The sequence below is a fragment of the Pan troglodytes genome, chromosome 9 (genome assembly GCF_028858775.2).
Source record: "Pan troglodytes isolate AG18354 chromosome 9, NHGRI_mPanTro3-v2.0_pri, whole genome shotgun sequence".
NCBI classification, from domain to species: Eukaryota; Metazoa; Chordata; class Mammalia; order Primates; family Hominidae; genus Pan; species Pan troglodytes.
The window spans coordinates 74,741,058-74,754,999 of NC_072407.2; the positions used below are offsets into that span (position 1 = coordinate 74,741,058).

Sequence of the window (13,942 nt, forward strand, 5' to 3'; positions counted from 1 at the left end):
AGGCCTTGCACCTGGTCCCAGGGGCCTTGCTGCTGCCCCACCCAGTTCCACATCTGGAGCTCTGCATTCCTGAGGCTATGACAGCTGGGGATGGGTGCCTAACCTGTCAGCCAATGGGGTGGGCAGGGATTTTGGAAACCTCTCCTGTCCCTGACATTCCTCTCTGGGCAAGAGGGATCGGGGTGGATTCTGGGTGAGTGCAGGGATCCAGCATTTGGTAATCAGTTCCTTCATTCGGCTCCTCATTCCACAGCCATTTCCTAGGCCCCCCACCTTGCCTCCTTGTCAGGTCCTGTATGGGGTGCTGGAGTCACAGCACAGAACAAAGCAGAACAGTCCTTGCCACTACTGATTCACTCTGTGTCTTCCAGCAAGTTATTTTCTCTCCCTGGGCTTCAAGGCTGTAAACTGGTTATTCTAATCCTAACTCCTGGCTTGTTCTGAAAGTCAGTTAATTAACATATGCAAAGTCCTTAGCACTTATGTGCCAAACACACCGTGGGGAGGTGAGAAACGGATGTGACACTCCAAGTGTCTGGAGTCTGCAGCCTGGGTCTACCCTCCCATTGCAGGTTCTCCCCTATATCTACCACATATGGGTACCTGGGAGTTTCCAGTACAGGGGCATAAATGTACACGTGTGTGCACACACAGCACACATATATATACCCACTGGTACATGTGAGTTCAGATGAAATGGAGGCTGAGGGCGTCTGAGGGGCTGTGCAAGGTAGGGGAGAAGGCCCTGGGTCAGCCAGAAGTGGGATGGAAAGAGGCAGGGATGGTGGTCAATATGCATTTACAGGGTAATCTCAGGCAGATTACAGCCCTGCCCAGGACCTCAGTTTACACATCTATTCAATGGATGACAGTGAAATTAGATCAGAAGTTAGCAAATTCTTTCTCTAAAGGGCGAAATAGTAAATATTTTCGGCTTTACAGAACACATACAGTCTCTGCTGCATTTTCTTCCTTTTTTTTTCTTTTAAAAAAAATAACACTTTAAAACTATAAAAACATTCTTAGTTCACTGGCCAGTTTGCTGACTTTGCCAAAAATTGCTTTTCCGAAATCCCCACCCACTAGATTATCACAAAGGGTCTCTTCCAGCTCCAAGGTGCTGTGGTCACTGAGACAGGGAGGGGGCTGGGAGACCCAGACAGCTGTTGAATGGGGCAGACCCCAAGTATCGGTGGCAAGCAGGGGCATCCCCACCTCGATAAGTGTTTCTGTCCACACCTTCCTGTCCATCTTCAGGCTCCGCACCTTGGAGACGCCAGCGCCCAGGCCACGGTGCTCCCCTGTAGACACAGGGCCAGACCCAGAATCACCTGGGCCCTCCCCTTCACGGGAGCACTTACCCACCCCCAGTGTCTACTGGGACAGGCAGGGATGAAAGGCCACAGGCAGGCCCCAGGGGGTAGGCCTGCTGGCAGCTCTGGAATCCAGCCGTGTACTCTTGCTCCCCACAGGGCAGGACTGAGCCCCGTAATCCTTGCCTGGGCTCCTGCACCAGCCCTCTGCAACTTGCCCCCTGGAACCATGCTTGGCCTCTTGCAGGCCACTCTTAACAAAGCCCTGCCAGAGGTGATCTCTTTAAAATGTAAATCCCTGACTTCTAATCCCTGCTTTCACCCTCCAGTGGCTCCCAGAATTAGATCACAACTCCTTACCTGCTTCCCCTCCATCATCTTTCTACCCAGACTGTCATCACCCATGTCCTCATGGCCACTCCTTCCTGCCATTCAGATCTCAGCTGGCATGTCACCTCCTCAGAGAGGGCCTCCCCAGCACACTTCCCCAGACTTGCTCCTCCACCTGGATCCCCACCTCCAGCAGCCCACAGCCGCCACCTGGGCTACGTCAGCTCCCAAGACGACAGAATCCCCAGCATCTGGCACGCAGTGGCCAGAATGAGTGGCCTCGATTGAGCAGATGAATGAACCTTGGGCTCAACCCTCTCGCATTTCATCTTCCTCATCCAGTCAGTCAGAGAGTTTTCCACCATAGATCCTGAACAGCCCTCAAATGCTCACGGCTTCCCCAGGCCAGGCTTCCTCCTCCTCCCTCTCCTGGATCCTATGGCAGCCTCCTCACTGATCTCCAGTCTTGCCCCTCTAACTCAGCTTCCACCCACCAGCCAGAGTCTGACCCACAAATCTGACCATGTCCCTGCCTCCCATCGCCCTCCAGACAAAAACCAGCTCCTCCCTCTGCATGCAAAGCCCTGCCTGGCCCCTGCCAACTCCTCTTGCCTGGCCTTCCCTATTCTTCTGACATGAGAGGAACACCAGACTCCAACAAGCCTGGGCTCAAATCTGGGCTCACTTACTTGCCAGGTGACCCTGAACAAGCCATTTCCTCTCCCTGTGCCTCCGTGTCCCCACCTGTGATGGGAGAAGTTGAACCCCTGCCTGGCAATGTAAGGACTCAAGGCTAATCACAGGGGAAAGGCCCTGGTGTGCAGGAGAAGCCCCATCAACAGCAGCTCTCTGAGTGCTGTCTCCGCTCCAGGCCCTCCTCCAGATAGGACACCTGCCATCCCAACTGGCCAACCCCGCCATGCCTCTGCCTGGTGCCCCGATCCCCATGCACACACCTGCACAGCGCTTGCAGATGACAACACAGAGGTTGATGGAGGCCCAGTCAGGCTGAGGAGCCCCGCAGTCAGCACAGAACCTGTTGGGGGCTGCAGCCCAGATGCGCTCGGCCACCTCCGAGGTAGACAGGGCCTCGGCGATGGCTCCCTGCATGGCCTCCAGCCACTGCTCCTTCTCTAGCTCTGAGTCAGCAGAGAAGCTGGGGACATAGGGGTGGGGAGATTAGTGGGGATGGACTCAGAGGGATTTGGGGGCAGCATGAGGATGCACAGAATGAAGTGGGGGACAAGGTGTTGGGAGCGCTTAGGCAAAAGAGTGAGGCATCCCACTCTGGTAGGGAAGGTAGGTGTGGACAAAGGCAAGGACACCAGGAACACAAGAGCGTATGGGGGCAGGGGAGCCCAGTGGGGGGCTCTGCCCAGCCCGCAGAATGAAGGCTGCTGGGAAGAAAATGATGCCTGAGCTAAGATTCGACAGATCAGAAGGGCTGAGCCAGGTGAAGAGGTGAAAGGACAGTCTAGACAGAGGGAACAGCATGTGCAAAGGGGCAGGATTGCACAGGGGGCATTCCAGGAGACAGAAGGGCAGACTGGCAGAGAAAAGGGTGGGAGATGGACAGGGACAGGCCTGCATCAGGAAGAGGAAGTCAAAGTGTACCCTGAGGACAATGGAGAACCCACAGAGGGTTTAAGTAGGAAGGAGGGGAGGGTACAGAGATGTCTTTAAAAGACTCCTCCGCCATCCCTATCCTCATTCCTGTCCCAGCCCCAAATGTGACATGCTCCATAACCCCACTCCACAAAGAACTCCATTGGCCCAACATACCGAGACACCTGTGGCCGCTATAGCATGCCCTGCTCTTCAGGGTGGGAGGCCCTGGTTGAACAATAAATGATGACTGTCCCTGAAAAAATTTAGCTTTAAAAAGACCCCTCTGGCTCTTTCCCTGCCACCACCGAGTCACACATGTGACCATGAGTCTACTCCACCCATGACCCATTGCCACAACCAAGGAAGGCATCGCTGCTGGAGGTGTGATGGCCATTAATGCCACTTTATGGAGGTGCTGGAGACCTCCTCCTCCACAACCTAGCACGTGGAATTCGCAAAACTGCCAAAGGTGGAGCCAAGCACCAAGCTCACCTTCCTGTGCTTGCACCCAAATGCAACGAGCCACTCATGCCAGCTGGGGGAGGCCCTTTGTGTAGAACACTAAGTCTACCTCTTTAGGGTTGATGACAACAAGAAACCCAGGAACGGACAGGCCTCTCAGACTGACAATCAGAGAACGCCCGTCAGGCGGGGCTGCAGCTGTGTGGTAGTTAAGGTCTATGGCAAAGAATCTCAGGGCAAGGATGTCATCAAAGAGAACTTCAAATGCAAGAAATGAGCAAATAAAAACTTAGCTCTCAAATATAAGGCCCCCGCAGAAGTCAAAGCAGTTGGAGTAAAGAGGCTGGACAGGCACGGGCGGCCCAAGAGTGAGGAGGCAGGCGCTGGGGCCAAGGGCCCACCAGGCCCGGGCTAGAAGGGTGACAGCAGAGGGATGGGGTCAGATGGGGTAAAAAGGAATGGCACGGGCCAGGTGTGGTGGCTCACCCCTGTAATCCTGGCACTTTGGGAGGCCGAGATGGGTGGATCACCTGAGGTCAGGAGTTTGAGACCAGCCTGACCAACACGGCAAAACCCCGTCTCTACTAAATATACAAAAATTAGCCGGGCGTGGTAGCGTGCACCTGTAATCCCAGCTACTTGGGGAGGCTGAAGCAGGAGAATCACTTGAACCTGGAGGCAGAGGTTGCAGTGAGCCGAGATCGCGCCACTGCACACCAGCCTGGGAGACAGAGCCTAAGACTCTGGCTCAAAAAGCAAAAAAAAAAAAAAAAAAAAAGGAAAGGCACGAGTCCTTCCTTCTTGGTTGGAGAGACAGGCCTCTGGGAAGAACAGGGAGCTGAAAAGGGGAGATGCCCACAGCTGTCAGACATGCAGGCCAGAGCTCAGCAGAAAGATCCCGCTGGAGACAGACACCTGGGCTAAGAGCAGAGAAGTGGAAGGGTTGGGAGTGATGCTAGTGTTTATTGAGCAGTTACTACCCAGTATTACAAACACTTCCCCAGGAAACTGAGGCACACAGAGGCCAAGTGATTTCCCAGGTCACACAGCTAGTCAGTGGTGGACCCAGGATTCGAACCCGGGCATAGTTCAGTACCTCGGAGGTAGCGGCTGAAGGCCTGGGAGTGGGCAAGGCTGCCCAGGGAGAGGGCAGAGGACAGAGAAAGACACCAATGAACAGCTGAGGTCAGAGGAAACCAAGATGGCAGAGGCTTGGTGGCCCAGAGACAAGGACTGAGGAGCAGCCTCATGAGAGACAAGAGCACTCTCCAGGGGTGGCGTAGGCGCAGGGATAGTGGGGCAGGGGCAGTGGGAGCAGGAGGCCAGATGGGCAACCCCTGAGCAGCATGGCGGGCAGGGGAGGACAGCAGTTGCCAAGCAGCACAGGGGAGAGTAAGACCTCTTAGGAGGGAAGGAGATCAGAGAGGGTTAGCAAGTGACCCTCTTGCTGTGGAGGGGCTCCACAGGTGGGGCAGGGCGGGGCAGGGTGAGGGAACCCATCCCATAGGAAGGGGCAGCTCCCCATGTTGTGCAAAAGGAAAACATTAGGAAGGAGTGAGGATGCCGGTGAGCCAAGAAGATGGAGGGTCACCTGAAGATGCGGTAGGGCGTGGTGAGGTCGAAGCTGCGCCGATCCACTTCCTTCACGTTGCCCACGCTCATGTCGATGAAGGTGATGCCAATGCCCAGGTGGTACTCCTGGAGGGCAGATGGGACGGGATGAGGGCAAGGCTTTGGGGGCAGGGCGTGAGGCTTGGGACAGGGAGAGGAAGGGAAGGTGGTGCAACTCAGGGACTGGGGGGGTGCCCAGGAGGGAGACAGCAGGGGACATGGGAGGCTGGGCAGGGTAAGGGGCTGCAGGTTCAGGGCCCACACAGCAATGAGCAGAGGTGCGGGGGAGCAAGGGCCAGGGCAGGGACTGGAGGGCAGTGCTCAGAGCCTGGGGGAAGTGGTCAGAACTTGGGGGAGCGAGGACATATCCAGGCAAAGGGCTGGGCCCAGTGCAGGAAAAGAGGGAACAGAAAAGGCAGGGCTAAGGCCCTAGGTCAGCCTGGGGCAGGGTAGGTGGACATGGGCAGGGGAGAGGTTCCATGACCCCTTAGCACCTCTAGATTCTTGTAGAGCTGCACTTTGTCCCCGACCACGGCCACGTACAGCTTATTCTTGAAGCCACGAAGCTCCAGGCTGCCAGCGCGGTCAGGCTGCTCTGAGCCTGGAACTCCCAGCAGATAAGCGCTAGAGAGCCGGGCCCGGGCACGCTGCTCAGCCATGGCCTGCTGCAGGGCCTGCATCCACTCCTTCCGCTCCACTGCAGGAGAAGGGTAGAGGAGTAAGCCCAAGGTTGCAGGGAGCCCCTCAGGGGTCTCCTGGCCCTAGGCTCCTCAGGCAACACCTCCTCCAGAAAGCCCACTCAGATGCCCCCATCATTTTGCTTGACTTCTCTGACTTGAACGAGCTCAGGCTCCAATCCCAGCTATGCCACTGATGCTGGGCAAGTGACCTCACCCCTCCAAGCCTGCTCCCGCTGATTGTGTGGTTCTGAGGAGTCAGTGACCGTGCCAAGCACAGAGCCGGTCACAGAGGGTGCCCCCTTCCTCTGCCCACCTCACAAAGGCACCATGCCTCCCCGGATGTGATGTGAGAGGGCAGATGCACCATGACTCTCTTCCCCCTCCTCTGCCCAAACTTCCAGTCTTCTCTACCCTCTTCTACACACACACACAACACCCCACACTCCCCACCATCACTCTCTGCCCGGAAGGCAAAGGTTCGGTTGTTTGTGATCACTTCAAACTTCTGGTCCCCGATGGCAGCCACGTGGGAGATGCAGGCCACAGAGATAAAGCGCTTAGAGTAAGCGTCCTGGGGGAGAGACAGGAGCTATATTTTGGGACCCAGCACCTCGCTGACTCCCCCAGCCTCAGCCAAAATGAAGTCTGCAGCCCTGTCTCCTGCAGCTGGTTAGAGACAAGACCCTGTGCTGACCCTGACTGCAGCCCTCAGCAGGCAGAGGGCCAGGAGGACATGGGTTAAGGGGTCAGACTTAGACCTCTGGCGAGTACTCCTCTGGGGAGGGACGCCACCTCGCTCCAGTGTTGGGGCCAGCCTAGGCTGGAGCAGGGGTCGCGTCAGGACTGATGCAGGCCTCACCTTGTTACTGTCAAAGTATCGCAGGTGATCAGTATCCAGTCTCACCCATCGTTTCTGATAGATGTAAGATCTGGAGAGGGAGAGGGACAACAAGCAAATGACCGAGGGTAGGAGGACAGGTTCCAGGACTACCCCAGCCCTCAGAAGCCACATTCAGAGTGAGGATCAGCCAGGTTCTAGGGAGGAAGAATCCCAAATGGCCACTGGCAAGAAGATGGACTTTACAGCAAGAGTGACTGAAGTCAGACTCAAAGTAGCACATCTCTTTTTTTTTTTTTTTTTTTTGAGACAGGGTCTCACACTGCCACACAGGCTGGAAGGCAGTAGTACAGGCCTAGCTCACTACAGCCTCAGATGCCTGGGCTCAAGTGCTTCTCCCACCTCAGTCTCCCAAGTAGCCAGAACTACAGGCATGAGCCACTGCACCTGGCTAGTTTTTAAATTTATTTGTAGAGACGAGGTCTCGCCATGTTGCCCAGAGTGGTCTCAAACTCCTGGCCTCAAGCAAACCTCCCATCTCAGTATCTCAAGTGCAGAGATTACAGGAGTGAGCCACTATGCCCAGCGATCTCCCAATTTTCAGGGCAATAAAACGGGTCTGGAGGGAATCATCAGTGGTCACAGTGTGCCTGGAGGGAGACCTGTGCAAATCATCGCAGGCCCTTCTGGTTTTCAGATCAGTGAGTGATACCAGTGTCCTGGGGTCCTGGACACTGCCCCCCACCCCCCCATGCAGAGCACAGCAGGACCCAAGAGGCCTCACTCACCCCTGCGGTGGGTTCTTGTCCAGCCAGCCAGCCTTGATGACTGGTGTGATGGGGGTGGAGCCCCCAGGCGGCCCGTCCATGGGGTGTGGCGCAGCAATTGTGCTGGGCAAGGACAAGCTCAGGCTGCTGGTGTGCCATCCGCCACTAGCGAGAGATGAGGGGATGGGGGGCCCGGCTGAGGAGGCAAGGAGGGGGCGGGCTGAGGTTGGGCTCAGTGGGAAGGAGGGTGGCCGGACACTCACTTGGGGACGCCCTCATAGGCGTGGTCATCCTCTTCCTCATCCCCTCGGTCGTCCCCAGACAGTTCCTCTCCCTCGCTCAGCAGACTGGCCACGCGCACGGCCCGTGGGACTCGGCTCGGTGGGGGCTCCTCCTGCCCCCGAGACCCACTCAGCGTCATCCTTCCCTTCAAGCCACAGATCACACCCACCCGGGGCTGCCACGCCCCCTCTGTCCACACAGCCCCGACCCACACAGCCCAGCACTTTTAGTTCTGTTTCCTCACACTCCCCTCCCCCTGCCAGCGGAGACCACACAGAGACCCAGATCACAGGGACAGGAGAGCCAGTGGCAGAAACCGACCTAGGACACAGACAAAAACAGAAAGATAAAGGGACAGAGAAAAAGACTGCGGGCTAGGGATGCAAGACAGACAGACACGGGAACACAAGAAGTGAAACAGAGACAGACACTCCGGGACAGGACACGAGTTCCTAACACACAGGGTGGGGGGAGGCCACATGCCCACCCACATACAGCCAGGGCCTGGGGGAGCCACACCAGAGCCCCGACCCCTGGCCCAGAGTGCTGTGGCTACACGTGACTCCTGACCCCCATACGGCAAGAGAGTGAGGTGGGGGAAGGGGAAGCCTCCCGGGAAATGGCTGCCCACTCTCTGTCTGGTGGTCCTCAGGGTCTGACAGGCAGCTGGGCACCCCCACAACACCCTGACAGGCAGACAGTCCCATGCCTGGCCCCACCTTCTTGGTCATCACTCTGGCTGGGGCCCCCGGCCCCTCCTCTGGGACCTCATCGTAGTCAGAGTCATCTGGTGAGAGAGGGGTTGGGGGGCCTCAGGGCAAGGGGCCTGGCCTCCTCTCCTGGGGCACCACACTGGGCTTCACAAAGCCTCCCCCATGCCAAGACTCCCATCCCCACCTCCCCCTGGCTTTCAAAAAAAGGCACAGGGGACAGGAAGTGCGATTTATACCCCCAGGCCTCATAGGACAGTACTAAAGGGTGGCAGAGGAGAAGCTGGGACACCACAGGGAGGTCTGAGCCAGTGGTGAGCTTGGGGGTTGGGGTAAGGACTGTCAAAGGCAACAAGAATCAACAAATGTGGCCAACCCCAGGAAAAGCAAACCACCTCTGGCCAGGTGCGGTGGCTCATGCCTGTAATCCCAGCACTTTGGGAGGCCAAGGTGGGCAGATCACGAACTCAGGAGATCGAGACCATCCTGGCTAACACGGTGAAACCCCGTCTCTACTAAAAATACAAAAAATTAGCCAGGTATGGTGGCGGGCGCCTGTAGTCCCAGCTACTGGGGAGGCTGAGGCAGGAGAAGGGCGTGAACCCAGGAGGCAGAGCTTGCAGTGAGCGGAGATTGCACCACCGCACTCCAGCCTGGGCGACAGAGCGAGACTCCATCTCAAAAAAAAAAAAAAAAAGAAAAGCAAACCACCCAACACCATGGAAAATCAGACCATGGGTAACTGGCAAAGCCGGCCATGGCCCCACACTTAACGGTCAGGAGGCCAGATAGGTGGGTGCTGTCTCCATTGTGAGGATGAAGAGAATAGCGCTCAGGGAGGCTGTGACCTGCCCGGGGCCACACAGTGGGCTGGTGGCAGGCTTGCACAGAAAGGAGTGTGATCCTTGCATACCTTCCAGAGGCCTGATTCCAGGGATCCCAGGCCATCCACCCAGAGCCCCATCTCCTGGCTGCAGCACTCACCGAACTCTGGGAACAGGCGTACCGGCTTTGGAGGTATCTCCGGGGGGCAGGGAGGTGGAGAGGGAGGCTGGGGAGGCCCCTGGGGGAGGGCGGACAGGGGCTCCTCAGACTGTGGCTGGGGAGGGGATGATAATGATGGCAGCAATGACTCCTCCTCCTTAGTGGGCAGGCTGGGAACACAACAAAAGTTGGGCATCACTAAGCAACAGAGACAAGACTGAAACATACTGAGCCCCCAGCTCACCTGAACTGCAGCAAAACTCAGGCACTACACAAACTCACACAGACAGGAGCCCTCCTGCACACAGTCCTCCTCAACTCATCTCCCAGACCAAAACCCCTCCTGGTTCCCCGAAGCCTAAAGGAAGCAGGCACCCTCTTTGGCCTGAATGAGGTGTTCACCTATCCCCAATGCTCTAGCTTTTAGTCACATATATCTACTGGGTCTCCACACTGAAGAAGGGATAAAGACCAGAATGGGGAGTCAGGGAAGGATTCGTGGAGAAGGTGATGCTTGACCTGAGCTTTTAAGGATAAGAAGGCATTGACGGCAAAGAGAAGGGACAGGATTGAAATGAGCTGCAAGGCCCGAGGCACAGACCAGAGCCTCAGAAACCAATTCCTAAGGCCCTGAATTGTGGGTCTCTGTCTCAAGATCACCTTGCTCTTGCCCAGATTTGGATATTCACTACCTCCTGGTGCCCTCAGACTCCTCAAACTCACCTGATCCCACCAGACCCATCTCCCACACCTCTGCTACCTCACCCCACTCACTCACCTCTGCTACCACTCCCCAGGGCACCCTCCCCTGATTCTCCAAGGCCAGGTTCAGGGCCTCCTGGGCTCTCACGGCCCCACAGTGTTCCCATCTGTCTCAGTACAGATCACATTGCTTCTGGCAGGCTGTCTTCTGAAGGGCTGTGGCATCAAGGACATGAATTTGAATCCTGCCTTAGTTTCTTAGTTCTTGTGTGTCCTGGGGTGAGCACCTAGCCCCTCTGAGCCTCAGTTTCCTCTTCTGTGAAATGGGGGCTATATCACTGACCTGGCAGGGTGCTAGAAGGATTAACCAAGACAGGATGTGTCATGTGCCAGTGCACAGGATGCACAGGGACTACAGGCTGGAACAAGGTGCCTGAGCCCTGGAGGCCTGGCCCCACCAGCTGTCTCTGCCAGTGCCCTGCAGGGGCCAAGGAGGAGAATCAGGGTGGATGGGCAATTTCTCCCTGGGTTATTTTTGGCCTTGTCTGTTGCCCTGGTGTTCCTGGCTGATGGTGTGGGGCTACCGTGAAAGCAAGGAAGGGCTGGGAGGCAGTGACAGGGTCTGCCTGGGGTGTGGTCATGATGCCAGGCCTTTCCTCCTGCTGTTGCCTCCGCCAGTAACACCCTTCTCCCTGTTCTCTGCCTGGGAATATCCACTAGTTTTTTAACTTCTTTTTTTTTTTTTTTTTTTTTTTTTAAGAGACTGGGTCTCACTCTGTGGCAGACTGGAGTGCAATGGCACAATCACAGCTCACTGCAGCCTCAAACTCCCGAGTTCAAGTGGTCCTCTGACTTCAGCTTCCCGAGTAGGTGGGTCTCAAGGTGTAGACACTGGGTCTTGTTATGTTGCCCAGGCTGGTTTTGAACTCCTGGCATCAAGCAATCCTCCCACCTCGGCTTCCCAAAGCAATCCTTTAATTCTAAAACCACATTTCCCTTCTCTGAAAGTCTTCCTTGACCCTCCTTTATGCTGCTCTCCATTAAGACCTTCATACAAATGGCTGGGTGCAGTGGTTCACACCTGTAATCCCAGCACTTTGGGAGGCCAAGGCGCGCGGATCACGAGGTCAGGAGATCGAGACCATCCTGGCTAACACAGTGAAACACCATCTCTACTAAAAATACAAAAAAATTAGCCAGACGTGGTGGCAGGCGCCTGTAGTCCCAGCTACTTGGGAGACTGAGGCAGGAGAACAGCATGAACCCGGGAGGTGGAGCTTGCAGTGAGCCGAGATCGCGCCACTGCACTCCAGCCTGGGGGACAGAGCAAGACTCCGTCTCAAAAAAAAAAAAAAAAAAAAGATCTTCATACAAATTATTCTAAATGACATTTTTCAAAGTATCTCCTTTGTGCCAAGATCTGAACCCTGACTCCAAAGTTTATGAGCTTCTTAGGACACTTGGCTACTTCCACATCACCTTCTACTATACTTGTCTCTTCTCCAGGTGTAGATAAAAGTTAACCAAACCCTTTCCTCTTCTGTGTGAAGAGCTGGCCTTCGGCTAGGTTTCCAGCTCTGTTCCCCTAGAAACCTGCAAACGGTGGTGTGTCAGCCCTGTTACCAGGCAACCACTGCCTTTGGCAGCATGGCCTGTGGAGGAACAGCATCTGGACGGAGAGAAACTATAAGCAGATTCTATACCTGGTAGAGAAACCGGAGCTTTGAGCTTCGCTCAGTGTGGTGACTTGCAAACTGGGCACATCGCACACAGTGAGTTGAAGCCACACCTGTGGGGATGTTAGAAAACTACTGGCCCCTTAGGTAAGAGCTTTCAAAGCCAGGCTGGCTCCCTGTGAGTCACTATCCACTGTGAGACCCAGTCCTTCACTCCTGAGCTGTCACTTGGAGGGCCACAGAGAATGGCTCCTGGACAGCTGCATGGGCTGTGGCTCGGATCGCTTCAAAGACCCCATGGCAGACGAAGGCCTGCCACTGCCCTGGCGGCAAGCTGCTCCCTACCCAACGGGCCTCTCTGGGAATCTGGGGCCAAGGGGTGGGCCTGTGGGAGTCTTGAGTCAGAACGTACTCTCACAGCTGGACCTATGAAGACCCCCTGGTGGGCACTGCACCAGGCTGTCTCCCCTACATGACCTGAGTCCCTTTGGGGCAGGGGCAGCATCTGACTTGGTACCCCCGCAGCCCAGTCAGTAGCAATAGCATGTGGACAAGGTGGGTGGACAGGTGGGCAGGTGGAAGGGAAGGCAACAGAAGGGGTGAACGATGACCAAGCGACTGAGGGAGTGCCTGAAGGCCCAAGAGCATGACCTGGGGTGCTGGCCCCAGCTGGTCACCTGCGATTCCCTTAGAGACTTCTTGATGGGCAAATCAATCCATCACTGCTGCCTCCCAGAGCCCAAGAGGAAGGGGCCTTGGAAACCCGGCCTGGGATCAGCAGAGAGCAGAATTCCAAGCTGTCAGGCCAGGGCCAGTCAGACCTCGGTCCAGGGAGGTGGGGACAGGTGCCATCTCTCCAATGCCAAGCAGGATTGAGGGAGCCTGGCTCCCAAAGCTCCCCCAGGTCTGAGGGCCAGAGCTGAGGGGAAGGTGGTAACCATAAATAAAAACTGCCCACCTGCTCGTCCTCATCCCTGGGGTCCGGCAGCATCAGCCCCCCTCCTCTGGCACCACAGTGCATCTCCCATCACTGTCCTGATCAACTGCGACGGGTCTGTGCATCTTGGGCAGCAGGCACGTTCCCTGAAGCAAGCTCCACATCCTCCTTCCTCATTGGGGTAACTCCAGCACTCAGCAGGGACTTACAAACACCTGGATTCATTAATTGTGTGTATGCATGTCTACATGTGTGTGTTCCCAGCCATTTTCTGAGCACTTGACATGGATTCTTCATTCATCTACTCACAGCGCTCTGTAAGGCTTGTCATGATTCCACTTTACAGAGGAGAAAACCGAGGCACAGGGATGCTAGGTTATTTGTTCTTGATGCCACAGCTGGGATGTGAACCCTGGCAGCCCAGTATCACAGCTGAGCAAATGAGGCCATGCCAGGGTCCCAGGGCTCCTCTGAGGCCAGCCTCCTCCCATGGGCAGCCAGGTCTCAGGACCCATCTGAGAGGGAACACATCACTGCCCTGCCCACGGAAAGAAGGGAGAGGGAAACAGATGCAAAGGGCTCCTCTCCCAGCAGAGCTTCCACAGGGAAGGGACCGTGTCTCATGAAGGTGGAACACAGGGGCCTCTCAGAAGCATCTGGGAAATCCTAGCCACCTTCTTCAGGAAGTCTCCTGGCTGCTCCCTGCCTGCCTGCTTACCACAGGGTATCAGGGCACTGCTGAGTCAGGACGGAGCCCAGGAAAGGAGAAGTGCTTTCAGGAAGGCACAACATGTGGGAAAACCCCAGGGAAAAGGCAGTGACCCCCTACCGAGAACAGGGCCCACAGAATGCCCCCGCCATAGCCCAAGTCCCAGCCTCTCACTGCTTGCACCCCTAAGAGTAGGCCCTACGGCCGGGCGCGGTGGCTCACGCCTGTAATCCCAGCACTTTGGGAGGCCGAGGCGGGCGGATCACGAGGTCAGGAGATCGAGACCATCCTGGCTAACACGGTGAAACCCCGTCTCTACTAAAAATACAAAAA

The 13,942-nt window shown here is 56.1% G+C and overlaps 1 protein-coding gene across 23 annotated transcripts in view; it reads right to left on the reverse strand.

Moving 5' to 3' along the window:
• Positions 1 to 13,942, reverse strand: part of ARAP1 (ArfGAP with RhoGAP domain, ankyrin repeat and PH domain 1) — a 67,807-nt gene that overhangs the window by 19,529 nt on the left and 34,336 nt on the right. For 13 of the 23 annotated variants that reach the window (XM_063783146.1, XM_024347337.3, XM_024347336.3 and 10 more), the window contains 10 exons: positions 9,586 to 9,755; positions 8,611 to 8,678; positions 7,873 to 8,003; positions 7,631 to 7,774; positions 6,864 to 6,933; positions 6,455 to 6,575; positions 5,819 to 6,021; positions 5,305 to 5,411; positions 2,600 to 2,799; positions 1,216 to 1,301 (listed from right to left, as the gene is read on the reverse strand). In XM_063783146.1, the coding sequence (XP_063639216.1) occupies positions 1,216 to 1,301; positions 2,600 to 2,799; positions 5,305 to 5,411; positions 5,819 to 6,021; positions 6,455 to 6,575; positions 6,864 to 6,933; positions 7,631 to 7,774; positions 7,873 to 8,003; positions 8,611 to 8,678; positions 9,586 to 9,755 (1,300 nt within the window). Of the gene's footprint in view, positions 1 to 1,215; positions 1,302 to 2,599; positions 2,800 to 5,304; positions 5,412 to 5,818; positions 6,022 to 6,454; positions 6,576 to 6,863; positions 6,934 to 7,630; positions 7,775 to 7,872; positions 8,004 to 8,610; positions 8,679 to 9,585; positions 9,756 to 12,921; positions 13,239 to 13,942 lie in introns of all 23 variants that reach the window. The other 10 variants (XM_063783157.1, XM_063783159.1, XM_063783158.1 and 7 more) reach the window with 3 other exon arrangements.